This window comes from Grammomys surdaster, unplaced genomic scaffold (genome assembly GCF_004785775.1).
Source record: "Grammomys surdaster isolate TR1022 unplaced genomic scaffold, NIH_TR_1.0 344, whole genome shotgun sequence".
Lineage (NCBI taxonomy): Eukaryota > Metazoa > Chordata > Mammalia > Rodentia > Muridae > Grammomys > Grammomys surdaster.
In genome coordinates, this window is record NW_021604763.1 from 1,725,193 (window position 1) to 1,753,066 (window position 27,874).

Below are 27,874 nucleotides of genomic sequence, written 5' to 3' on the forward strand. Positions count from 1 at the left end.
TAAAAGCAAAATTAGACATTTGTGGGATACAATGTAATGTTCTGGTTTTGTTTGTTTTTGTTGTTGTCCTTTTGAGACAGGGATTCTCTGTGTAACAACACTGGCTGTCCTGGAACTCATTTTGTAGACCAGGCTAGCCTCAAACTCACTGAGCTCTGCCTATCTTTGCTTCCTGAGTATGGGATTAAAGGTGCACACCATTATACCTAGCATGTCTTCACATATGTATACATTGTGTAAGGTTCAAGTTAGTAAATACATCTCCTCAAACAGTTATCCTTTCTTTATGTTAGAAATATTCAGAATACTCACTGGGTGGTTCAGGAGAGCTGGCCCCACGCCTCACTTGCTGCAGCACTTGGGAGAGCAGGGTGGGAAGGTTGGAATGGGAGCACCCATACCTCGCCTGGGAAGTGCAGTAGAACTAACTGGCTCTGGTAGTGTGGGAGAGCTGGCCTCCAGGTCATGAGAGCGGGAAAGCTGGCCCCAATACTGGAGAGTTGGCTTCACCTCTCACTTGGGCAAAGCACAAGAATTGGCCCTAGTGGTATGGGTGTGGGACAGCTGGCAAGCTGACCAACTCAGCTACCACCCAGGCCCGGGCCCACTTTGAATTGGCCCACCAGCAGTTTATAGATCTACCCCATCTATAAACTGCTGGACCATAAAGGGGCTGGTCCTGCAGATCCAAAGCTGCAGGATCTCCATGACCCAGGGCAACAGCAGGATATCCAAAAGGAATGCTGGTGAGGATCCAGCTCTGATTGTGTAGCAGAAGCCAGAGGCCTGGAATAGACAGTGACTCACTGCAGTGAGCATCTGCAGGTAAAGATGTGTGGACAAAAGGGTGTACTGTGAGACACACCACGATACACTGAAGCTTCCGTGGCAGGATGGCTTTGATTTGGTTGGTTTGGGGGGTTGTTTTGTGTTTGGCAGGAGGTGGGGAGGTTGCAAGGTCAGAGGGTGGATATGGAGAAATTGGGATAGATAATATGAAATTTGTTGGGGTTCAGGAATCGCCATACAAACCATACAAACACCAATCTCAGTTAAGCAAGGATAGTTTATTGAATATACACCTTAATACTGAATGTTCAGGACCGCAAAAAAAAAAAAAGACTCAGAAGCCGAATTGCCGAATTGTGGCACTAGTCTGCTCTGGGGGGGAGGGGGAGGCTTTTATAGGATAAACCAGGTTTTAAAGTTTAAAGGGCAAGGAGGGGAGCAGTTGGCTTCCTAGGCAGAGTATTATCAGCTAACCTTTACTCTGAGGTCCTGAGTAAGGTTGGGGGCGAGGTGGATGGATGGCAAACAGGAGAATTTCAAAACATAATCATAATTTTTTTTGTCTCTTCAGTGTCAGCCACAAAATCCACAGTGAGTGCATTCATACGTAGGTGCAGGAAGTGCTACCAATGGTCAGCTCTGACTCAAGATATTTTAGACTTAGCAGTTCATACTGCCCTTTGGTTTGATGGGTCCTATGTAAAGCTTTGTGGAATTTCTTAAGATTAGCAAACCTCATACAGAACATACTGAACATAACAGGGTATGTGGTCAGCATTGTCCTTGCTCTGAACCAGGTTGTTTCTCTGTGTCAATGACCGGCAGGCATGTTACAGCAACAATATGAAATAGGTGGCAGGCATGGAACAAAATGGCTACAGCTATTTTGGTGGGGGGGAGGGGCAGGGGGGCGGCAGACCATAACAAAACTCACGAAGAATCAATAAAATTTTTTTAAATATTCAGAATGCCCTTTTCCAGCTTTTTGAGACGTATATAGCACAATTGGTTCTCTCTAGTCGCACTGATGATTCTTGCTCCTTACCTGACCCCTGTGGTCTAGTACTCTCAGCTCCCATACAGTGTCATTATCTAATCCCATGCTGTGATTGACACTTAGGTGGAACCATGTGTACTCCTCTTTCCCCTCTCCTCTCCTTATTGAACACTTTCAGGTCTATTCATGTTCTTTGCCCTTTTTCTTATTTATAAGTCGTCTATATGGTAAAAATAACTCTCTTCTTCTCATTAACACATTGTTGCCACTGTTGTTCTCCTTTTATCTTTAAATTCTTAGGTTCTTTTTTTTTTTTAAGTTACATTTCTATTTATTGAGTGGGAGCTGCCACTTTGTACACATGGAGGTCAGAGGTCAACTCCCAGGAACTGGGAGTTCTTTCCTTTTACTGTGTGGGTCCTCAGGATCAAACTCAAGTTGCTGAATAATCTCTTTGGCTCAGTTTTTAGTGCCTTTAAATATTTTTACTCTGGGGGCTGAAGAGATGGTTAAGCAGTTCAGAGCACAGAGGAGCTGGGTTCAGTTCCCAGCATCCACATGGTAGTTTACAACCATCAGCAACTCCAGTTCCAGGGGACCTGACACTCCGCTGACCTCTGCAGATACCAGGTATATGTGTGGTCCACTTCCATACATTCAGGCAAAACACTAAACACATAAGATAAAATAAAACTAGATGGTTTTACCATGTAGAGGTTTGAATTTATTTTCAAATATATTGACCTTTTTCCTTTGTGGGAATACTGTATACTCTTAATCCATTAGTTATGAAATTATCTATCTCTACCTGGTTTGTCTTATTGTTTTTTTTTTACAGTGTTGTAACTCAGTTTGTATTTATGGATTTGATTTTAAACATCTCTTCTTAGAATCTCTTTGCCTTGAGGGTATCCCTCGTCTGATCGATGTCTGCTAGACCCAATCCCAAACCTTTAGCTACCTGACTTATATACAGCTAACTCTAACTACCAGCTATCATCTTGTTCCATCCACCCAAAGAGCTGAGGTAGGGAATGCAAAAACAACCTGTGTCTTACCAAAACAACAACAACACCGCCTTCCAGGCGTGAGTCTCTGTATTAATTGCCATCTACTCCCTGATGAGGACTGAGCAGTGCACTACTCCTTGGGTCTAACAATAAGTATTAGGCGTTAGTGTAACTCTCCATTTAGTTAGCAGAGTCACACTAGTGTATTCTCCCCTGTGGCCTGTGACCTACCTCGCCTCAGCTTCTCTGCCCTGTTAACAGTGCCAGGCATGAACCCTGTCTTACAGAGCAGGCCTTAAAATGGTTGGTTACTGTCATAACATCTGTGTCATTATTGCAACAGTGGGCATCTCTTTCCAGGACAATTTGTCATATAGCCAGCAGGGTTAACAGATAGGTAAGACTGGTGAAAACTTTTCTGCCCTAGTCCTGTGCATAGCAGCTTGCAGCTAATAAAGCTACTTATTAGGTAGGAAAAAAGCTTCCAGGTCAGTACCAACTTGATTTCTGTTATCACACATTACTTATCTAGAAGGAAAGATTAAAAAAAAAAACTTACTTGTGTAACTGGTAATACTTAGAAAACAGCGCCTGGTCCGGCTTGTTCCCGGGCAGCCACCATGTTCCCACTGCTCCTTAGCTGTGACCGAGGCTCCGGCTGTCTAGAAACACCAGCCCTGGCACCCATGAGATGCCAGCATGGGAGATGGCTCTGCCAATCCACCACGATGTCTCCACAAAGCTCAGATGAACCCCAGACAACACCCGCCATCCTTGTGGTACCCGGTAGAATAAAGGCTCCTAATGCTTAAAGATTATCCAGTGGATTTATATATTTGGAAATGCTCAATTAACAAGATGCCCACACAATTAGAATTGTTACCCAATTATCTAACCTAGATATTACAACTACCGTAGACTGCAAGAGACACCTGTACATCCACAGCTGTCTTCTCTCCTCCTCCTCCTCCTCCTCGTCCTCCTTTTTCCTCCTCACCTTCTCTCCCAACTCCTCACTCCGCCTACCTTTCATAAGCCCAATCACTGAGCCTTATTGCAAATGTTGCAGGAAAATGTCCCGCTACATACTTGTACCTCTTTCCTGAGCTTTGAGACTATGTGCACAATGGCTACGTGCATGACCACGTATGTATCCAGTTGTTTCTCTGTACAAACTTCCATACCTACTGAATATCCTATCATGGTAAAGGACCTCATCTTTTATCCAGTGGTCCAATGGGGTTATATAAAATTATTCTTAACTCTTTTTCTTTTTTTATTCTTCTGACAGTACGCCAATTCCAGCTCGCTGTGTTTGCACATTAATCTTTGATTTAACATTTGTTGTGAGTTCTTTATCATTTCTCCTGTGAGCTACTAAATCATCTCCTAGCCGGTCTCCCTGTTTCATCTTGCGACTTTCAATATACTCCCTATACAGACGCTGGGGGCTTTCTGACAGATTTGATGGTCACTTCTGGTAGAAAGTTACAAATAACATGGTAATACAGGAGCTAACCCTTCCTCTGCAGCCTTATCCCCAGGCTTTTATTTCGAATAATGTGCCTGTTTAAGATGCCAATTCTAGAAACACCTCAGGGGATGTTATGTAATGGGTTGTCTTAAATGTTTGAACCCATAAACTCCTAAGAGTTCATACCTTGATGATTGACTAAGTAGCTTAAAGATCTGGAGACTGTACTTGTTTTGGCAAAATTCTTTACTAGATGAGACATACAGAAGAGCCAGCATAGCTTCTACAAACCCCTCCTTTCCCAGCAATGCACCAAGCAGAATAGCTGTCTGTGTACTTGAATACTGGGGCCCAGCACAGGTGATAGTGCAACAATAAAGAACTGGAGAAAGATCTGTGAAAATTCTGATATGGACTGGACAAGTATGTTAACATACTGCGGTTGTCATGCTTAGTGACAGCAAGGAGCCCAACTTGAATGGAGACGAGAGCCTGTGTCTGAAGGGCCAAGGCCATAGTCAGGCAGATAGTAAATGCACAGACTGAGGCAAGGACTAAACAGGAGACCACTGGGTCGGACCATGAGAGTAGGTTAGAGGCTAGAAGAGCAGGTATGCTACAGCTCAGACAGTATTAAGTATGTAAGCAAGCGTGCACCGAAGCTTGCCGTGTGGCATTTCCAACATTCATCCGCAGCCCGTTTTTCTCTGTGGGATCAAGTACAATAATACCATCGTGTGCAGGACCTTTTCTTTTCTCAGCCCCTAAGTCAAAGAGAAGAAACCAGAAATTAGAATTTTCTCACCTGCCTGTTATTAACAGAGCAGTTAGGCCTTTGTACCCCCAGGTTTGATTATCAGATAGGATCTGGAAACTGGAAAGGTCAAGTTTAAAGGTCACCATTGGTCATTTACAGGAGAAGGAGTGCAAGTGGGCAAGAGCTCCACCATGCTTCCCTCTGGAGGGTTCCTCCCTGCTGCACGTAAACAAACAGCCCAGGTCTGCATGCAGCCGTCTCACTTCCTCTCCCCTTCAGCAACCCCAGTGTGACAGTCTAGAAAATGTGCACCTGTGGCTGAGAGCCTTGTTCTGGGATTTATGTTCCAGAATAACAAGGTGGATTTCTCTTACAACCACCTGGCCGACCCTAAGTTTTCATTCTATGACAAGACTTTGGTGGAAGCGGTGAAGAGTGAAGACCCTCTGGTCTACTTGTTCTTCCTCTGCCTCTCGCTGTGCCACACGGTGATGTCAGAAGAGAAGGCGGAAGGTGAGCAGGGGCCTCATGGAAGGATACCGCGTTCCCACGACAGGGCTGGTTGAGAGTGAGTGAAAGGCTTTGAACAGTCTGACCTAGGAAAGAACTCTCTAACAAGGGAGCACTGCCCAGCTGTGGAGTGCTAAACTCTGCGAGCAGCGAGTAGAGAGTAACCTCTTGGTTTAGGGAAAGAGTCAGTCTCAGAATAATGGATCCATCTGATCAGTCCCACTGCCTTGGACAAGACTTCCTGAGTTGAGTTGTCTTCTTGTCCCTTACAATGTAAGTGACACCACAAGTCTTAGTTCTTTTAGTAACCAAATATGGCACAGTCATCCATTAATTTACCCAAACTATTTTTTAAATAAATAAAAAAATGACTGTTTATTCACTATTCATTTTTTATTGTTTTTAAATTTTGTTAGTATTAAGTATATGCATGCTTTGCCTTCATGTGTCTGTGTGCCACTTATATGCCTGGTGTTTGTAGAGGTCAGAAGAGGACATCAGTCCCCTGGGACTGGGGGTACAGGGGGTTGTGAGCCACCATGTGGTTGCTGGGAATTGAATTAGGGTCCTCTGGGAGAGCAGCCTGTGCTTTTAGCTGCTGAGCCATCTCTCCAGCCCTAAGAATTCTTACAAACAAGTCTTTAGGCTTCCAGATGAATGATATTCTCTCAAGTCATTACAGTTACTATTCCCAATAACACTGTATCACTTTGTGTATCACTCCACAGTTTCACAACAGTTTCCGTGTTTATAGTCCATAATCCTTACAGCATCAGCTGAGACAGGCAGACGGGAAAATGACCCCAGTTTTACTGAGGAAATTACAGCTAAAAAGAGATCAAGTTACTTACCTAAAATCTTATAGTGAGAAGGACAGAGATAGGTAAGATCCCAAATCTCATGTCCCCTGACCCTGGGGACTCCCAACCCCATCGCACCTCACTGGGACTACCGTCCCAGCAAGCAGCTGTTTAAAGCAGAAAGGGTAGTGTTTGTTGTTGAGCAGATTCAAGTCTGACTTAAAATTATGTTCCTCTACCTTATTTACAAAGATAAGTCTCTGGTGACGCCTTTTTTAAAAAGTAAATGGCAGGGGATGGAGCAATTAAGAGCACAAACTACTCTTCCAGAGTTCCTGAGTTCAATTCCCAGCAACCACATGGTGGCTCACAACCATCTGTAATGGGATCTGCTGCCCTCTTCTGGTGTGTCTGAAGACAGCTACACTGTACTTATATACATAAAATAAATAAATAATTCTTTTTTAAAAAATAGAAAAAAGCAAATGGCCTTCAGAAAATAATCCAGCACCTCAGTTATAATAGTATTCTTAGAGAAGAGTTCCAAAGCTTCTGAGTAGTCAGTGGAGAAAGAATAATTGAATGGTGAGTTGTTACCATCTCAGGGTGAGCCAAAGGGGCGACACTCATAAGTAGTCTGTATTATTCACTAAATCATCATCTTATTTCCTTACATGGCAATATTCAACTCAATTTTCCTCCTCCAAGATTTGCTATTCTGGACTCAGTATATTTAAGTGGGACCCAGGAACTGTTCCTTGAGCCATCTTTACCCACTACAATTAGAGAGTAGCTGCCTGCTTTGCTTGTGTGTGCTACATGCCCCCTGTGGTGCAGGCCGACTAATCAAAGATTGCGAAACCAGTCGGAGACATTGGAAATAAAAATAGACCTGCATGGTCTGTATAGCCTGGCCCTTTAGGGCTCAGCACAGCACTAAGGAAATTTTGAAGAATTATGTCACGTTCTGGGCTGCTTTATGTCAGCCACTGGAAACGTGGCTTCACTTCTGGGTAGACTGTCATTGCTCACCTCTGTAGGCTCTGTTGCCTTTCTCTTGTCAGGTAAGCTGGTGTACCAGGCTCAGTCACCAGATGAAGGTGCCCTGGTTACGGCTACTAGGAACTTTGGCTTTGTGTTCTGCTCCCGCACACCTGAGACCATCACAGTGATCGAAATGGGGAAAATCCGAGTTTACCACCTACTGGCTATTTTGGACTTCAGCAGTGAGCGCAAGAGGATGTCTGTTATAGGTGGGTGCTCCCTGCAAGTCAGTCCGGTCTTTTCTCTTCTGTCCTTTGCATGCATTTGCATGTTGGCTTTCTGTTTCATCTACACACAGATTCCTCCTCCCTCTCACATGATTTCTCTCAGATGTTTGCGTCAAATATATACACTTTATCTCTCATCTCCTTTAAATTGTCTCCTATATATAAATAGGGGCTTACTACAAGTGTTGTGTCCTTCCTCTAGTATTTCTGCTGGTGACTTACCAGCATCCTCAAGTCCGAGTAAGGACAAAAAATGAATTCATAAATCCTGAACGTGGCATAAGAGATAGGAGCAAATAATATAGTTGGCCCTCTTCACCCTTGGATTCAGCCAACCGTAGGTCAAAAATATTTTTAAAAACAGTTGTGTGTGGCCAGAGTATATAGTTCAGTTGTAAAGGACATGCTCAATATTCACAAGCCTCTGGGTTCAATACCCAAGACCCAAATCAAAGTTAAATATGTTTTGAGCATGTATAAATGTTTATATTTGTTATTATTCTCTAAAGCAGGGTTATAGTTACTTAAAGGGATGTAGCTCAGTGGTAGAATATTTGCCTAGAGTATGTGAGTCCCTGGGATTGATATAAACACACACAAAGATAACATTTTCATTATATTGGGTAGTATGAGTAGTCTAAGGATGATTGAAGTATATAGCAGGGTGTAGACAGGCTACATTAAAAATAGCATCTATACAGATGCTTTAGAATATATAGAGTTTATACATAGGGTTGTATCCCATCCCTAGGATCCTGAGAGACCGTGGAAATTCGTGCCATCTGCTCTTTAGCTTGATTTTAGACTCAGACTAAGAGAAGGCCATCCCTGATCCTAGTCTTGATCTGGGCCTTGAGACTAAGAATTCAAATGTGACAAGGTATGGTAGCACATACCTGTAATCCTGTGGGTTGAAAGACAGAAAGAGAAAGAATCATGAGTTCTAGACCAGCCTGAACTCCATAACAGGTTCCAAGCTGTCCTGTCCAGCAGGGCAGTGAACAGGGTCCGGGGGAACCACCTGAAAGAGAGAATGGAGGGAAACAGGTGAACGCAAAGAACCACAGCTTGTCTATAGTCTGATCAAACTGTTATTTTAATTTTTTTCACACGGGGGTTATATACACATAGAGGTAGGATGTAGGGAAGAGGATGACGCAGAAGTGTAGGTGTTCTCAGGGGGAGTACAGATATCTTCCAGGACAGGGTATTGGCTGGGTGAAGAAGCAGGAAACAGGTCACTATGACTCTTGTCTATGATTCACTTGTTCTTACCTAAGCTGGTACTTTCCAACAAGTCTACCTATCTACAAGGTCTATGACTATTTGTTCTTATCCAAGCTGGTAGTTTTCCACTAAGGCTGCTTGTCTACAAGGTCTATAGCTATCTGTTCTAGGGTCAGTGTTTTTCCACAGAGACCAAGACTTTGTGTTAGCAGGCATGTATGGCTGACTTAGGCCTATGGCTGATTTTAGGCCTTCAGTGTATAAGCAAGGTTGCTCTCGACACCAAGCCCCAGCCTCAGATAGTTGTGAGACCCTGTCTCACAAAGCAAAACAAAAACAACTGAATGATATTCTGCATCAGAATCTTCCATAGAGGATATTGAACCCACAGAAGAATTGTTTTTCCATCCAATTCTTAGCCTCCAAAGGTAGCACAGAAACAAATGTTATAGGGAACAGGCTCCTGAAGTTCCTCAGAGAACCAAAACAAATTCTTTTTATGGGGGGGAGGGGGTTGGTTTTTCGAGACAGGGTTTCTCTGTTTAGCCCTGGCTGTCCTGGAACTCACTATGTAGACCAGGCTGGCCCTCAAACTCAGAAATCCGCCTGCTTCTGCCTCCCAAGTGCTGGGATTAAAGGTGTGCACCACCACCGCCCGGCCCAAAACAAATACTTAAACAGTAGGCCTGCATGGTTACTTTGCTTACTTTGCTTATCTTTAGTTCGGACACCTGAAGATCGGGTCATGTTGTTCTGCAAGGGGGCAGACACCATCATCTATGAGCTGCTGCATCCGTCTTGTGTATCCCTTGGTGATGTGACCATGGACCATTTAGATGTAAGTGTTAAGGTGGCCACAGATGGAAGCTGTGAGTGATTCTCTACATCTGGACACATGACCAGAAATGTCCCTATTATAGGTTGTGTGTTGACATCAGTTTTCTTCAGTTGGACAAAGACTAAAACTATTTTATTTTGTTGTAGTCTCACTGACCACATTTCCAACTTCTGTATCAGAGAATTATGTGGGACAAGACCCTAGAGGTATAACAAGGATCCTGTCTGTAGGAGCACATACAGTGATCAGAATAATTCTATGGTCATTGCCTCCAGAGGTCCTAAAGATCTGGTATTTGCTTCAGAATATGGTCTGCTGATACAGAAGCCCTATTCCACAAGACATGTTACCTTTAGGGTAAAGGGCAGAAAGCAAGCACCAAGGTATTTGATATTTCCCTCTGGTATCCAACCCTGACAGGAGCCTTCCTCCTCTGTCTTACTCTACTCCCGCCAACTAGCATTTGGGATATATCATATTAAAAAAAGAGAGAGAGTGGCAGGAAACCAGGTGAAACCAGATGACAAGGATGGGAGATTCCTCACCTCTACGTGTGTATGTAAACGGCTAACGGTTTAAGGAAAGAGACCTTTGTATCAGGATAGGGACAGGGTAGGGAAGAGGAACAAATCAGAAAATATTCCGTAAGTAGATTGTAGAAAATTCTATTTTACTAGGCATTAACACAGACCCAGATGTCAGAGAACAAGTAGCCAGGAAATATATGAAGAGATGCTTGATATCACTAGTTATTAGAAAAATGCAAATAAAAAACCATGAAATATTGCTTTTCCCTATAACATTTTGGTTCAAACCAAATGACCAGACCATAATACATGTCATTTAGATGTGGGAAAATGGAGCCCTCATACAGGTAAACAGGTAAAATGGTACAGGCACTTGGAAAAACTGTCTGACATTTCCTTACAAAATTAAGCATAGAGTTACCACATGACTCAGAAATTCCATTCCTAAGTCTGTTTCCAGAGACATGAAAACACATCCAAAGAAAAATCATACATGAATGTTCACAGCAGATTATTCTTGGCTATAAAATGGCTAGAGTAACCCAATTGTCCATCAGCAGATAAAGGAATAAATGCAATATGCTTTTTTGTCTACATAGCAATTATTTGGTAATGAGAGGACTTAGTGCATGGTGCTGCAGACGAACCTTGAAAACACGCTACATGACAGAGGCCAAAAGATAGCATTTCCTGATACGGCTTACAAAGCTACCGAGCGAGAAAGTAAGCACTGGCTAGGCTCAGCACAGAAAACCTGATGATCGGAGACAGGCCCCACATGGTGGAAGGGTAGAACCAACTTCCACAGCTGTTCATTGATGTGGGAAGGGGGTGGATAGATAGATAGTAGATAGATAGATAGATAGATAGATAGATAGATAGATAGATAGATGCAGACAGACAAACAGACAGACAGACAGACATATTTTAAAATGCAAACCAGAGATTGGTGGTTGTGGGTGAGAGTCGGGGGTGACTGCTAAGGGACATGTTGAGAGGAGGCTGACGGGCATGTTCTGGCATTTGACAATGGTGAGCATTCTACAAACTTGGTAGATTCTAAACTGAATTATGTGTTTTAAAACAGTGAATTTTATAGCATGTGAATTATATATCAAGTTTTAAAAATGAATTTGTGTGTGTATGTGGGTAAGTAAGACCATGGCACAGTATAGAGTTGGAGGAGTGTTTGCAGGAGTGGCTCTCTCCTACTGTGTGGGTCCTGGGACTCTAACTCGGGTTGTCAGGTTTCACAAGTGCCTTTACCCACCGACCCATCGTGCCAGCCCATATCAAGTTTTAAGAAGTCAGTTTGTGCCCCACAGGACAGCATTTCCATCTCTTACTGTGCAGGCCTCGGTAGTTTCTTATATCCTGCACACTTACCTAGGGCTCCTTCCAAGAGAGCGCTTCCCCAGTCTGGCTTCAAAGGACATTCATTAAAAACTATTTCAGACCTGGTTTGAAATATGAAACTATTTTGACATGTTTCCTGATGCCAGCTTTAGCAGCCACTTATAATGGGACATAGTTCCACTAAAACCACTGATGTCAAGTCAAACTGTAACACAGAAGCATAGCCCCTGGCCACTGAAACCAGGATCAGCAAACAGGTCACATAGAAATGGGTGACAGGAAGGACCTGGGCACCAGGCCACAGTTTGCCCCATGCTAAGGAGGAAGAAAACCACACAAGTGGGGATGAGATGTTAGTAGGTTCTATAGTTTCTCAGATGGATTAATGAGTCTGTTGCTGTATTGCCCTCTTAACTATATCAAACAGAGAACCAGCTTCTGCTGCTACCAGTTCCTTCTTAAGTTTCCTGAGATCGTCTCTGCTGAACGGGACAAATACTTAAGATTTGGTATTCCCTATGTGCATTGCCTTACATTGTTATGCCTGGAGTTAACATCAACTGAGAAGCTATACAGGGAATAAAAACAAATTTATATCTTCTCTGATCTTATAATGCAGCGAATTCTCATTCACTTTACAGTAATAGTGTAGAATTATTGTTGGTTTTAAGGTCTTAGTACAGTAATCTGCATTTGACCCCTCCTCAGATAGATGAGCTCTGCTCTCTCAGCCAGCACCCATCCCTTATCTCAGCTTTACCCAGCTCAGACTTGGCACATACCTTTATCTTCCAGGATTTTGCCAGTGAAGGCCTTCGCACCCTCATGGTAGCTTACCGAGAGTTGGATAAGGCATTTTTCCAGAAGTGGATTAAAAAGCATGGTGAAGCCTGGCTGACGTTAGAGGATCGAGAGAGGAAATTAGCTCTAGTCTATAAGGAAATCGAGCGAGACTTGATGGTGAGTCTGAAGAAGCCCGAGACAAACAGAGGGCAGAGGTGGTGGGATGGAAGCTAGAGGACTGAGCAGGGCTCTGAACAGCGACTGCCACAGGACCAGCACATTAGGCTTTCCCTGGGAGGAAGGTAGGCAGGCGCAACAAGAAAGCCCCAAACGTTTGTGCCTGGGAGACAAAGTACAGAAATTCAGACCTATTGGACATGCCCAGAATCATCTAAATCCATCCTGAACAACTGTTCTGGCTGTAGTTTTTTTTAAGTCCTTCTTACTCCCTAAAGTCTGCTCAAAGAAACAACATTGTCCAGGGCTGGGAGTGAGCACAGTTGGTAGAGTGCTGGCCCAGCATCCACGAGGCCCTGGGCTCCATCCTGAGTGTGGCATGAGACTGGGTATGGGAGCAGGCAGTCTGTAGTTGTGGCACTTGGGAGGGGGAGCCAGGAGGAGTGGAGCCTCAGGCTCATCCTCAGCCATGGAGCAAGACTAAGATTCTGTCTCAAACTAGAGGAAGAAAGGAATTGGGGAGGAAGAAAGGGAGGGAGGAGGAATTAATCCAGCAGAAAAGAAGATCTGAGTAATATACAGATTCAGTAATTCAGAGTGAATTACTGTCATAATCAAGACAAAAATAATTTACTCATTCAGTATATTTATTAAGGGCTGCCTATGATCTACTGTGTCCTATACCAGTAGAGAAAATGAGCAAAAAAATACATATGTGTGTGTATACGTATCTATGTGTATATGCGTGTGTGTGTGTGTGTGTGTGTGTATGTGTGTGTTGCACTTTACACAAGCAGCTAGTCTGCACCGTGAGGAAGACATCTGAGAGAATCCAAGAATCCTCAGAAAGATGACAGGCCAAGCAGCTCTCCAGCTGTGTAGCTGTGCAAACAAGCTCTTCATGCACTGTGATGGGAACAGAGCAGACCTGAACAAGGGGAGGCTTAACCTGTTAGTTAAAGATCAGATCAGCTGGGACAGGGTGAGTGAAGGGGGCAGAACAAGGGCCCTGAGACAGAGAAAGTGGGCACACTCAGGGGCCAGTGTGAGAACAAAGGGCAGGAAGCCACAGGAGGACTCAGGCAGAGAAGTGATGTAACAGCTCCTGCAGTCTCCACTCTGCACACTGGGCAGACAGGATACCAAGGAGAAGGGCACATGAGAGTACAGCGCCTTGTTCTCTTAAAGAGAGCATCAGTAGGATTTGCAGGTGGATGGATTATGGGCATAAGAAAAAGAGAAGTTAAGAAGACCCTAAAAGGAGGTGTGTGTGCCTGTGCATGTGTGCGTGCATGCGTGTGTGTGTGTGTGTGTGTGTGTTACAAGACTGATCAGGCTAGCTCTACTGTAAAAAGATAAATTACTGACAGCAAAAGATAGTAAAGATCTCAGCTTTCCTTCCTGCCTGCCTTTCTGAAGACCTGGCAGGAATCACTTAGTAGCTAGTCCATCTCCCTGTCTCAGTTTAGCTGTGGGGCTCATTCATCCCCATGTCAGCATCTTAGAAAGACTATTAACAGGCTTAGTGTTAGGCCAACACTCTTGGAATCCAGGGAGGTAGGAAGTTCCAGAAGTTTCAGATGGTCTCAATAGGATCAAAACATAAAGCACACTCAAGTTCTTGTGAGGTTGAAGGGAACTTGAAATCCCTCTTCTAGGACTCACCACATTTGACACCAGAAAGCAAGCTATGGTACAGGGAGAGGTGAAGGGACCAAAACACAGATGGTTTGGTGTGGGCACAGAGCTTCATGTATGACTTGGGCAAGAGTCTTCTTTCCAGTTTCTAATGCTGTGTTTCTAAATTTCAATGTGTGGTTTAAAAACAAACAAACTGTGGGTATTGTTCAGCATAGTGGTGCACGCCTTTAGTGCCAGCACTTGAAAAGTAGAGGCAGGTTGATCTCTGTGAGTTCCAGGTCACCCTGGTCTACATAGTGAGTTCCAGGTCATCCTGGTCTACACAGTGAGTTCCAGGACAGCCAAAGGTACATTTTCAAGACCCTATCTGAAACAAACAAACCAATAAACAAACAGCTGTGTGCATCAGGGGCAGAGCATGGTCTTTCCTCCTGGGTCCTCGTGTCAGGACAAGGAGCTCAGAGCACTGAGGGGCCCACTCCGTCTCCAGGTTGCTCTTAGTGTTGAAGCTCTCACCCTTGACCTCACTCACCAGTGTCTCTTGTCTGAAGTTACTAGGGGCCACAGCCATAGAAGACAAGCTTCAGAAAGGAGTACCTGAGACAATTGTCACCCTGAGCAAAGCCAAAATTAAAATATGGGTTCTGACTGGCGATAAGCAAGGTAAAGGACAGCACTATCCCGGACAGCCCTCTTCCTACCCAGGTAGACATTGCCTTCCTTCTTTGCTGCTCTGTCCAAGGGCTAAGCAGGTGCCTATCTTCCTTTCCACTTTTGTATATAATTTGTTTGTCATCTGCTTTGTACTGGTGGTCACTTTATAACATAGTCTTTAACAGCATCCTTTCTGTTGTCCCCAAGGCCTGTTTTTACCACAGGCCACCTTCTCATCTGAAAATCCTGACTGCTGCCACCCTTGTTCAGCTACCGTCTCCTCCTGTCTTCTCTCCCCTCTTATCCTTACTGGTTCAGTGCAGTCTACAGCCATCAGCTTAATCTTCCTCACATACACTAATCTGTATCACCCCTTTGCCCAGGGACCCACAGTGACGTCATGATGTTAACACCCTTTGGCCTTCAAGGACCTAGATAATCTGTTGCTTTATTGCCCTATTGTAACCATTGTCTTCATTTGTCTCCCTAAACTAAATTCCTACTCCCGGGTTTGGGCTGTTTTCCTACTCAAAACACCTTTGCTTCTCCTACACAGTCCTATGAATCCTTCAAGGACTTCCAGGAAGAAATTTTGGAGATTTCTTTTCTGCATTCTCATCACATTTGTAGCCAGGATTTGGACATTATTTTTTTTTCTTTAGCATATTAATTTATTCCAAATTCCAGATTTCTTAATTTAAAGAAATGATATAACTTGAGCATGTCTCTATTCTCATAAAATATAGTATAGAAGTAGGAAGAGTACTGTACAAAAAAACACATCCACAAGCAAGCAAGATAACCCAGAGCGTGAGGGTGCCTGCCACCAAGACTGGGACGACCTGGCATCACTACCTGGGCTGCACAGAGTAGAAGAAGAGTACAGACTCCTGCAAGTTGTCCTCTGCCCTCCACACATGTGCTATGGCACACCACACTGTCCTCTGCCCTCCACACGTGTGCTATGGCACACTACACTGTCCTCTGCCCTCCATGTGTGTGCTATGGCACACCACACTGTCCTCTGCCCTCCACACGTGTGCTATGGCACACTCATAACACACTCACAAAGAGGTTTTTTAGAGAAGACTAAGCCTGAGCAACCCCTCCACTCTTCATAAATAACTGCTAAGGCAAAGCCAAGTAGACACTCACCTGTTAATGTTTGACTACAGTTTACTCTGGTTCATGAAAAAAAACCCTGCATTTTAACTGTATCCAAGGCAAACATGGACAAGTAGCTCTGAGTCTGCTATTCTTGCCCAAGTAACTTCCCTGGTAAGTGCCAGTCAAAATGAGACCCATATTCCCTTCTCCGTAGAGACTGCTGTGAACATCGCCTACTCCTGTAGGATATTCAAAGATGAAATGGATGGGGTGTTCATGGTGGAAGGCAAAGATAGCGAAACTGTTCTACAAGAACTCAGGTACACATGGAAAATCAGCTGCAGTCTGGACCCACGTTTTCGTCTTTCCCCATATGGGGCCCCTCCACAGAAGATACAGAGAAGAAATGGCAAAGGGGACAAACAAAACACCCAAAATCGTTGAGATAATTTTATAAAGAAGCATTTGGCCTAAAGGACTTAGAGTGTGGGCGGAGAAATCTAAGCACAGCCAGCTAGTAGTAACACATGGCAGTAGAGGCCTTGGGAGTCGGCTGCTGTTAGAGCCTAGGACACTCCCTGTCCACTCTTCCCTTGGTATGTTTCTTTTCTTCATGAGCTGTAGAGCTTCAGATGAGACCCTGACCATGCTGGTTTGGCTTCCAGGACAGCAAGGAAGAAGATGAAACCTGAGTCTCTGCTGGAATCCGATCCCATAAACATTTACCTGGCCAGGAAGCCCAAAATGCCTTTCAAAGTGCTTGACGAGGTGCCCAACGGCAGCTACGGCTTGGTCATCAGTGGCTACAGTCTGGTGGGCAACACAGAGCCTCACTGTTTCCTTATCCAAATCACGCTATCCCTAGATCCAACCCAATTCAGGAAAATTTTATTCCTTCCTTATTTTATGGGTGACCCTACTCCCCTTCCCTGGGGTCCCTTACCTGAAAGACATTTTTCCCCAGGCTATTATAGGCAGGAATATAAGAAAGAGAAGCCAAGAAAATTCCTTCTTTATTCTTTATTGTAGTCTTTCTACACTAACATGGCTTGCTGTTCAGGGGAAAGGGACAAGTAAGGAGAACAAGACCCTTCAGAAGTTGGCCTAATGGCCCACTAACCCAATGAGAATTTCCCACTGGAGGCTGAGCCAGATGTGAGGGTACCTAGAACTAACTCAAGAGGTGGGCCCCTTGCGGTTAGAGCACCTTGTGAGCAACAGGCTTGCCCTAGAAAAGACAGGAGAGGACAAAGGGAAGGTCTGACCCAGAGAGACTGTGGGGTAACACATTAAGTAAGTGTGTCCTGGTGCTACAGGCCTGTGCTCTAGAAAGGAACATGGAGTTCGAGCTGCTGCGAACAGCATGCATGTGCAAGGGGGTGGTCTGCTGCCGGATGACACCCCTTCAGAAGGCCCAAGTGGTAAACCTGGTGAAGAGGTACAAGAAGGTGGTGACACTGGCCATCGGGGATGGGGCCAATGACATCGGCATGATCAAAGGCATGTGACGGGAGGTGGTCAGTAGTCCCCATCCATGGCTTATCCCCTTCCTTCCTCCATGGGCAAACTGACCTGAATGTCCTGTGGCACTGACTCACACTCTACTGTCGTAGGAAGTGTGCATGTATTGTTTCAACTCCTTCACACCAGACTCTCACTCACATCGACATCCATAGGCATGCACAAGTGAGATTCACTCACTTACACAAGGAAGGTAAGTGCATACAGATGTGCATGGCCCTCGGGAGCCCAGGCAGACCCTCACCTCACAGCCAGCTGTGCAGCTACCACACCACTCCCCTAGCTGGAGAAGAGGCAGTGATTTACTGAAACTCATATCAGTAAAAGCAAATAGCTAAACCTTTCTGTCTTAAATTTCAAGTGCATGTCCCAGAAATGTGTTGATGGGTGAGGTATGAACAAAGTCTCACCATGCAGGAAACAGCACCAGATAGCCCAGCCTCGGTTTCAACTCTAGAAAGGGTTATAGTTCAGTCTTTAAGGCTTTAGAAATTTCAGTTATCCTAGCAGGGCACTGTGGGACACACCTTTAATCCCAGCACTCAGGAGGCAGAGGCAGGTGGATCTCTAGAGTTCAGGGACAGCCTGCTCTACCAAGTGAGTTTCAGAACAGCCAGAGCTACACAGAAAAACCCTGTCTCAGGCAAAGAAAAAAAGGAAAGGAAAACTCAGTTAATCCTGTTAATCAGTAATGTAGATGTACTGGAGAAAAATCAGTGAACATGAGAACCAGAGTGAGTTGCCACAAAGTAATTAAAACTTTTGGGAAATTCAGTCTTATATTCTGTCATATACAATCTTGCTTTATCCAGCAAGTTTCTTTCTCACTAGCAAAGTATATACACTGCCTGTCTCTGATCAGCTGGCTTTTTGCCCCCGAGATAAAAGTGAGTAATTAAATATTGTGTTAGATCAGCAGTCATCCTGGATTCTTAATTTATTTAAGTAGCTTCTGTTGATAACAAGGAATTTAAATCACAGTTATTTAAACAGTAAGAATGAGTCCAAGTGGCTAGCATCAGGGCAAAGGGATGCCTTCTGGCACTGGCCGTACAGTACCAAGCCGTCTACATGACAGAATCCAAAACAAAGAGGCTGACTCCCATGGTGTAGGGAAAGCCATCAGCCACACGGAGCCCACTAAGAAGGTGCAGTTCTAACTGGACATAGCAGTGTTTGCCAAATGTAAAGCAAAAGGTTTGTACAGCCTCATCTCCATGTTCCCTTCGCACTTCCCAGCGTAAGAACCCAGCAAACCCTTCATGTCTTAGAAGTGTCTGGGCTTTCATTTCAGCTGCCCATATCGGGGTTGGCATCAGCGGCCATGAGGGGATGCAGGCCACGCTCAGCAGTGACTTCTCCTTCTGCCAGTTCCACTATCTTCAGCGCCTACTCTTGGTGCATGGCCGCTGGTCTTATAATCGCATGTGCAAGTTTCTCAGCTACTTCTTTTACAAAAACTTTGCCTTTACCCTGGTGCACTTCTGGTACGCCTTCTTCAATGGCTTCTCTGCACAGGTAAGAGACTAGGTGGGAATCTCCATTCTAGCTAGCCAGACATTCATAGTTCTTCTCTAGAAACTAGAGTATAAAGTGTTGCCATCCATCTCTTCACCCTGCATGAATCCCAAACCTACATTAACCTTACATTCCAGGTCATAAAGGTTCTGTTACTGACTGCTACCTTAGGAACACTCCCATGAGCTGACATTGTTTTCAACGTACATAATTAGGAAAAGCCAGGGGAGCTGGAGGTTCTCTGAGCATCCAAAGTCATACTGTTACTGTTGTTATTGTTGTCTACAATGTCTTAGTAATTCTCCACTTATATAACTTTTAGACTTACTTATTTTATTGTGTATGTATAAGTATGTACCTGTATGCATGTATATGTACCATGTGCATGCCTGGTATCCTCGAAGGCCAGAAGAGAGTTTCAGGTCCTTAGGAACTAGACTTCACCACTTTTAAATACTGATTTTAATTTTGTGATTATAATTTGGGAGATCCATCTTTACTTTTAAATCATCAGAATCATAAAGCTATGATAGTTACATTCTACATGCTCCCATGGTCTTTTAAAATGGTTATAGTTTTGGGTCTATAGATGAATAATGACAATGTTCCATATACATCATCCATACAGCCTGGGATGAGCCTAGGTAAGCCTCCAGGAGCCTCTTGGACCATGACAGGCAGGCTGTCATGATATTCACCTATACTTGGAACTATAGACACCAGGTCTGCCCCAACACATACAGAATTGTTCCTATGATAAATGCATTTCACATTTGACTATGAAGTCACAACCTAGAGGAAATGTAGGGTTTGATGTTATAGAAGATCTCTTCTTCCTGTAAGAAGTATTTGAGGAGTCTTTCAAGGAATCCCAGGAGAAAAACCTGAGGATTTACTATCCTGGGAGATGCCTCCACCAACCAGCAGACTTCGTAGACTGATACACCCCAAATCCTACTCAGGCCAAGCTGGTCTTGGGGAGTGGTATGAGCCTGTGGATAGTAAGGAAAGGAACCTCACTAGACCCTAGGGTGAGGCACCAAGCTGGAGAAGAGTCATTGCATCTTTCTCCTTGCCCTGTTAGTAAACATCCAGGGTTTCAGAAGCCACTGGATGCCACCAAGCAGAGAAAGAGAAGAACCTCAAGGTTTTTCCAGAGGTACTGTGGCTAGCTCTCCCTGGGAGCTGCTCTGTGTCCTTTCTGTACCTAGAGGGACTGTGCAGGTTGTAGAGGGTTGTTGTAGGTCAGTCTTGGAAGCCCAGCCTAGCCTTGCCCCTCTGAGTTCTGGAGTAAGATTGAAGAAAGACTGGGACTCTGCATTACATTTCTAGAAAGTAATCAAACACACTTTAGATTAGTAGGTGGTAACCAACTAGTAGTGGGTAGGGGACCAGGAGAGGGCTGCATTGGACCTGAGAGGCAGAGCTGGGGCTTCATGGAGAAAGTAATCTAAAAAATCTCCTTGATACTCTTCCAGACAGTTTATGACATCTGGTTCATCACCTTCTACAATCTCATCTACACCTCCCTCCCTGTCCTGGGCTTGAGTCTGTTTGAAAAGGTAAGACCCAGGGGCAGACTTCACAGACAGGGCTGAAGCCCTGAACTCAGAGAGCGGGGAAGAAGTCAGTCATTTCCGAGCAGGGGGAGGTCTCGATACTACCTGGGTAGTATCGTAAGGGAGAGTGGGGTGTCCTCTAAAAATTAGTGAGAGGAACACACTGAGCCAAGACTTGGTAAAGCAAGAAACTGAGAAAGGAGTAGCCAGGCAGTGGTGGCGCACACCTTTAATCCCAGCACTTGGGAGGCAGAGGCAGGCAGATTTCTGAGTTGGAGGCCAGCCTGGTCTACAGAGTGAGTTCCAGGACAGCCAGGACTACACAGAGAAACCCTGTCTCGAAAAACCAAACAACAAAAAACCCGGGGGGGGGGGAGGAGAGGCCTATTCACAGGTAATAGGGCGGAGACAGATGCTGGAAAGACCTCAGTGGGTGTAAAGGCCAGGCATGGGGCTGTGGGCATAGTACCTTAGGACACAGGAAAGCAGCCCAGGGCTCCATGTCTGTTATTCTTAGAAATCACCTCTGTAGTAAGAGTCATGATACCTCTTTCCCTGACTCTTCTACCAAGCTCCATTTCTGGGCACCTCAGTAGAAAAAAGTCCCCAAAGAGGAATACACTAAATGAGGATTTGCCAATCCTAATGTATTTTCCTGCCTCTGCCCACTGGCTTTTGACACAAAGCATTTAACCAAAGGAACACTTATTTCTTGGGATTTAAGCCCTACTTCCTCCCCTTTTCCAAGCTCAGCACTCCCTTCTAGCTGCCCCTGAGCCATATCTCCCCCATGCCTTTCCCAAATCCTCACTGCCTCCATGTGCCCCCATCTTTGAGACCATCTCACAGCTTTCTTCTACTGCAGAGCCTCACAGAGAGGGGACTGTGGACACTGCTCTGCTCTCTGGTTCTGTTTCTGAGGAAATGCCCAGGCATTCTGGCCACAGACTCAGTGAGGCACGATGGAGGTGGGACCTGTGGAAGGCCCTGACCTTCCTCTTTCCCCTGTGGTGTTTCTAGGATGTGAATGAAACATGGAGTCTGTGTTACCCAGAGCTGTATGAGCCAGGACAGCACAACCTGTACTTCAACAAGAAGGAATTTATGAAGTGTTTGCTGCATGGTATCTACAATTCCTTCGTGCTGTTCTTTGTCCCTATGGGGACTGTCTTCAACTCAGAGCGTAGAGATGGAAAGGACATCTCCGACTTCCAGTCCTTCTCCCTGATAGTGCAGACCACCCTGATCTGGGTCATGACAATGCAGGTGTGGCCCCTCGAAGTGGGACCAGGGGACTGGGTGGGGAGCCTGTGTGGCAAGAAAGGGAGGCGGGGGGGGGGGAGTACTGGGGGGTCATTGACAGGAAACACCTTCCGCTGCAGGCTCAGAGAATGGGGGTGCTGACAGGTCATACGGTATCACACATGAACTAGTGCTTTTCAGATTGCCCTGAGGACAACCTCCTGGACGATGATAAACCATGCCTTCACGTGGGGTAGCCTGGGGCTTTACTTCTGCATCTTACTCCTATTGTGTAGTGATGGCCTGTGTTTGATGTTCCCCAGCATCTTCAGCTTCCTCGGTAAGACTTGGCCAGCCAGTGTTTGTCATCGGGAGGGCTAATGGAATGCTAATTGAATGTTTACTGAGAAGCTCTATTACGATGCTTAGAGGTGTGAGAAGAGGTAGTCTCTGCTCACAATGGGAGCAAAACCTCTCCAGGAAAATATTTAACTTTAGAATTTACAATTTTTTTTCAAGTATTTTAGATTATTTGACTTTCACATGTGACAGGGCAAGAATTATGCACTCTGGCTCATGTTTTGTCATGTTTTGTCCGTGTGAGGTGCCAGATCCCCTGGGACTGGAGGTCCAGTCACCCACTGCTCTTCATGCAGTCCATCTACACAACTTAGTACAAAGAGATTAGGGCCCTTTAGAAACCAGGGCTCCAGCTGTGAGCTGCCACGTCCGGGGTGGAAATGAACCCAAGTCCTGCGGAAGAGCAGCCAGTGCTTTTAACCGCTGGGCCATCTCTCCAGCCTTGTTTGTTTGTTTATTCAAACAAATGACCTGGAACCCCAGTGCAAACCCCTTTCCAGTGACACGCCCTGCCTGACTGTCTCTTACTTGGCTCTCCCTCGCCTACCATCAAACTGGATCAAACAGAATAGCTGTGCATGTGTGCTCGGTTCCTATCCCTGCCAGGCCTATAACTCATTTTTTTCTCCAAAGGCTTCATTTTTTTTTTTAGTATTATCACATTCATTTATTATATAATTATTTATTTATTGTGGGTGACAGACAGACAGACAGACACAGACAGGCAGATGGAAATAACAACTTGAAGGAGTTGGTTCTCACCTTGTACTATGTGGATCCCCGTGTTGGAACTCAGGTCACCAGGTGTGGTGGCATGCTACCCTCTGAGCTGTCTTGCAGGCCACGGTGCTTTCTACTTGTTTTCTTCACAAGTGCACTAGGGTGCCCTTATAACCTGCCCTCTCTCTTCCCTGCTCTGTTCAGCCCTGCCTTTAGGGGGCGACAAGGGTGCATGAATTGTTCCAGCTCACAGCAGCTTCCTATCAGAGAGGAACCAGCTACTGCTGAGTAGCTGTGAAAAGTGCAAAAGGTATAGCGACTTAGCATTGAAAGTACTTCTCAGGAGACTAGACGGACTGCAGATCAGTAACTTCCTTCTGAGGACTGGAATGTAGCTGTGTGCTGGCTGAGTTCTCCCTCTCCAGCCCTACCTCCTTCCCCAAGCTATTTTAGCCTCTTCTTTCTTGGTTGACTGCCCACAGGTGTGGCCAGGAACAGTCTTAGCCAGCCACAGATGTGGCTGTGTCTCATCCTCAGCACGGTCCTCTGTATGGTTCCTTTGATTGGATACAAGTTTCTCAGACCACTACTCTGGCCCATCAACGTTGACAAGGTGAGTGGGAGAAAGGACCCTACACAGGTGGACCTCACCATCCCCTTTGACTTGGCCTCCATGTCTGAAAACCTTGTCCCCCATGTTCTGGATATAGGTTCTGAACAGGATCCATTTTTGCTTGAAACATCCGATGCCACCCCAAGTCCAGACCAAAAAAAAACACTCAAGCAAACGACGTTCTGCCTACGCGTTCTCCCACAAACAAGGCTTCGGGGCCCTCATCACATCTGGCAAAACGCAGAAATCCAGTGCCTTGGCAAAAAACACTGTAAGAAGTAAAAAGTAGATGCCCTTAGGGAAACCTCCCTCAGTCAGCCATTGCTCTTCATCCCTTCTGTTTATGCAACTTAGTGAAAAAGGGATTAGGGCCCCTCTGAGACCAGGGCTTCAGCTTCTCCATTTCCCAGAAAGCTGTACCCAGGAAAGATAAGAAAGAGGTAACAGCCCCTCAGCCAGGGCTGCAGCATTTCACCAACAGGCAAGTCCAAGCCTCCCAGCATTCCCTCCAGTTCTTAACCCAGACAAGCACATGCAGAAGCCACGAAAAGAGATGAGAAAGGAGGAGGAAGCTAGGGCCTAAGAATCTTAGTCTGGGCCCCGTCTCTGCTATACACAGAGCAACTGTAACCCTTCCCAGACCCCAGGTGACCATGTTCCCACCCAGACACTATTCTCAGACTTACCTGAAATATTCAGGGTGCCAGGGTGAGTATTTTGTTGGCCCTGTGTAGCGAAGAAAAGAGTAGCTATGAAGAGTTGGTCTTAAGAAGCTGAATGAGAGTTTCTGGACCAAATAGGGAAAAAAGAAGAAGAAGAAAAAGAAGAAAGGAAAGAAAATGAAGGCTGGTCCTGCCCAGATAGGACAGCTCAAAGTTTCGCCTTCCTGCCCTCTGATCCCTCTGATCTAAGAACTGGTACTTATTCAAGCATTAGAAGTAAGAGATGCAGGGGATTAAAAACAATAATTTCTTAAGGGGATGTAAACCATTGCTGCTGAGTGTTTGTCTTCTATAAAATTATTTTGAGAAGTAATAATATATACTTTGTATGTACTTGAAAAACTGTTTCTAACAAGTTTGTGGAAAGATAAATGGAGAAATAAATTGCTCGTTTTGAAGTGAAGACATTTGTATGGTCAAGTGTTACCAGTATAAGCACATCCTATGTATCCCCCATTCCTTCCCTCTCCTGTCAGCCCCACTCTACATTTCTGTTCCTAACATCAGCGTTGGCCTTAGTCTGACCACACATTTTAAGTTCATAGTTCTATCCTGTTCACATACCTTCAACATGTGTCCTGAGACTTCAACCCTAGGTTTTAAGTTTTCTGTGTATCTTAAGTAAGCTCGTGACTTCCCACACCAACAGAAAGGCACTTCTCAGCTCTGTAGTCCCCACCTCTCCTCACATATTAGTGAACTGAATCTGAGGCCCTTTACTTAGTCAAAATGGAAACTCAGCATGCCCAATTTAAACTGACCATTCCCTCCCCACCCCAGCCAATGCCAGGACACCATCACTGGCACCCTGTCGCCCAAGGCCGGGGAGCAGTTGCAGTCATCCTCTGCTTTTTCTTTTAGTCAGACACTCAGTCACTATCAGGGCATAGAAAAATCTTCATCCTTATGTCTAGGTTTCTGTTCCTTCCTGTTACAATGCTATTATTACCTTTGCTCAGAATTATACCACCTCTTATCACACACACACACACACACACACACACACACGCACACACACGCACACGCACACCCCTGTTTCTCTGATTCTTCTTCATCTAAAGCATCCACATTACTATTTCCAGATCCATCTTCCTGAAAGGAGAATCTGTCCATGTGTATCCCCGGCTTAGCTCTCTACACAAGTTTAAGCCTGTACCCTGTTGTTGGTGTCCTCCAGCCTTGTCTTCACTCCCTCCTCCATCTGCCTTTGCCTGTCATGAAATTGCTGGCTTCCATGGCATCACGAACATGGTGTTCATGTCCTCAAATGCTTTTCCCACCCTCTTTGTTACCTAGTGACCTTAGCACTTGTCCTTACAAACTCGGACTCAGTAGAGCTAGATTTATAATCTGTTAGTTTACTAGATGTCACTGAGTTGTCCACCACATGACTTCACCTGACCATGGGACTCACAGGCTGGCCTAGAACTGACTAGCCTAGTCTGGCCTTCAGCTCGTGTTCTTGCCCTCCAAGTGCTGGTATTATAAGCATGTTCCCAGCCCAGCTTTTTTTTTCTTTTTCTTTAAAGGTTTTTATTTATTTATTATATGTAAGTACACTGGACACCCCATGAGAGGGCATCAGATCTCATTATGGATGGTTGTGAGCCACCATGTGGTTGCTGGGATTTGAACTCAGGACCTCTGGAAGAGCAGTCAGTCCTCTTAACTGCTGAGCCATCTCTCCAGTGACCGCCCCCCCCAGCCCAGCTTTAATGTTAATTTTTTTGGCACTTGCCCTAATTTCTTGGTGTGAATATATACCTGTCTTGTTTCTGTCTATGCCTCTGTCTGTGGCACTTCTCAGAAGACACTGGAAACATGGTTTACTTCCTGTTAGACATCTGTTGGATGAATGGGTGAATGGCAGAATGACTGAAGGCTGCTGCTCTGCCTGTGTAGATTTTAATGTGTGGATGGATGCCTGTGGAGAAGTGTGCATGCAATGTGCACCCTTGCATGTGGAGGCTGAGGACAGCCACAGGTGCCATCACTCTTAGCAATGCTGTCCACCTCCTTTGCAACCTTTTATTGGCCTGATGCTCCCCAATTAAGCTCGGCTTAGTCGGCTGACTAGCCCGCCAGCCCCAGGTTTCAGCATGTCTCCAATGGCCTGAGGCTGGCATCCCAAGCATGCACCGTCACTTACAGCTATGGCTGGAACTTCTGCATGGGTTCTGGCATGGAAGTCAGGTAAGCACGTTACCAACTGAGCCACCTCCCCAGACCTGTTTGTTTGTTTTTGTTTGTTTGTTTGAGGTAGGCTCTCATTCTAACCCGAGCTGACCTGGACCCTAATCTATAGCTCAGGACAGCTTTGAACAGACATGTCAAAGCTCTCCCATGAGTAGGAAAAACCACCACAAGCCCATCCTCCCTTTGTCTAGCTAATACCTGCTCTGTTTGGGTTGCTCGCTTTACCTTCACTGGCAACACCATCTCCTGTTCTTTGGGGTGACTCTTCGCTATGTTGGAGAACTTTTCCCAGTTTAAACCCTTAAAATGGGCTTATAGACCCATTTTAATAATGGCTTGCTTCTTTGGCTTTTTCCCTAGGCCATGAATGACCACCCGGGGAAGGGCTGCATGCTGGTCTTGTGGAGGCTTGTTTTATGCACTATGATTCTCACCATCCAACAGAAGCCAAACACTTCATGTTTTCCACTGTCGACTTTTCCTAAACTTGATTCTTGCCTTTTCTTTTCAAAATGAAGCTCGTCCTTGTGTAGGCAGTTTCCAGTCATTCTTTAGTGCCCTCGGGACCTCTTTTGTGTCACATGGTTACTCATGATCTCCCACAGAAGACATCTGTAAAAGTAGAGTTTGGACCAGTGTTATCCTCAGGGCTCCTGAGTGGTCAGCACTCCCTCTTGGTACTTTATATGCATCTTGGCATGACTCTTCAAGTCTTACTCTCTAAAGAGGAGCCAGACCTTAAGTATCACATTCAGGAGTATGTGCAAAACAAGTTCACGACTCGTCATTGCCCTGTGTACTTTGAGGAAAGGGATAGAAATGGCAGATCTGCGGGGGGAACAGTTAGTGGGCTTTAAATTAGTCCTCAGTTCAGTCCAAGTTGAGAAGGATATGAGGAAATACTTGGGAAGAGTGTTGAATCAACTGATAGATGTGATTAGGGAACAAACAATATGGATATCCTGCTTATGACTAGAAAGTCTTCTAGAAAGCAAGAAAAGGTTAGCTCTGTGCTCCCATGGATGTCCAGAGCAAAGCATTACCCAAAGACCATGCAGGTAACACGACAAAGGACACACTGTATTGGTGAATTTAGCTAACCACTCTGTGCTCCCAATGGGTCGCACCCATGCACTCTCCCAAGAGCTATCTGGATTCAAGAATGAAAGACACACACACACACACATACACACACCAGTTAATTTTAATATGCTGTCACCAGCTTAATGGCTGGGCATCTCTAATCCTTTCTGCTGCTAGCAAACATTCCCCTCTAGTACTCCTGAGTTAACATCTTTTAGAATCTATATTTCATCTCTGCTACCCCAGACCCAATTGGGGAAGTGGCCCATGTGGCCATTTTCTCTGATTCTCACATGTCAGCAGGCCTTTAGGTCTGGTTTTTCTTCTTCCCTATCATGGCAATCTCTCCTCCTCTATCTTCTGGATCCCTTGAGGAAAAGCTACGTGTAGATATTTGCTGGGGTCTAGAAGCACTTTGTGAC

The 27,874-nt window shown here is 45.1% G+C and overlaps 1 protein-coding gene across 1 annotated transcript in view; it reads left to right on the forward strand.

Annotated features, from left to right (window-relative positions):
- The window catches only part of LOC114630801 (phospholipid-transporting ATPase FetA), a 116,493-nt gene extending 91,917 nt beyond the window's left edge, over positions 1-24,576 (forward strand). The window contains exons 16-29 of the mRNA XM_028779130.1: positions 5,378-5,540; positions 7,402-7,590; positions 9,558-9,673; positions 12,352-12,516; positions 14,709-14,820; positions 16,133-16,238; positions 16,584-16,731; positions 17,235-17,418; positions 18,734-18,957; positions 20,436-20,519; positions 21,537-21,782; positions 21,960-22,098; positions 23,321-23,451; positions 23,549-24,576. Coding sequence (XP_028634963.1) covers positions 5,378-5,540; positions 7,402-7,590; positions 9,558-9,673; positions 12,352-12,516; positions 14,709-14,820; positions 16,133-16,238; positions 16,584-16,731; positions 17,235-17,418; positions 18,734-18,957; positions 20,436-20,519; positions 21,537-21,782; positions 21,960-22,098; positions 23,321-23,451; positions 23,549-23,740 — 2,199 coding nt within the window. The 3' untranslated portion in view covers positions 23,741-24,576. The remainder of the gene's footprint in view (positions 1-5,377; positions 5,541-7,401; positions 7,591-9,557; positions 9,674-12,351; positions 12,517-14,708; positions 14,821-16,132; positions 16,239-16,583; positions 16,732-17,234; positions 17,419-18,733; positions 18,958-20,435; positions 20,520-21,536; positions 21,783-21,959; positions 22,099-23,320; positions 23,452-23,548) is intronic.
- The last annotated feature ends 3,298 nt before the right edge of the window (positions 24,577-27,874 follow it).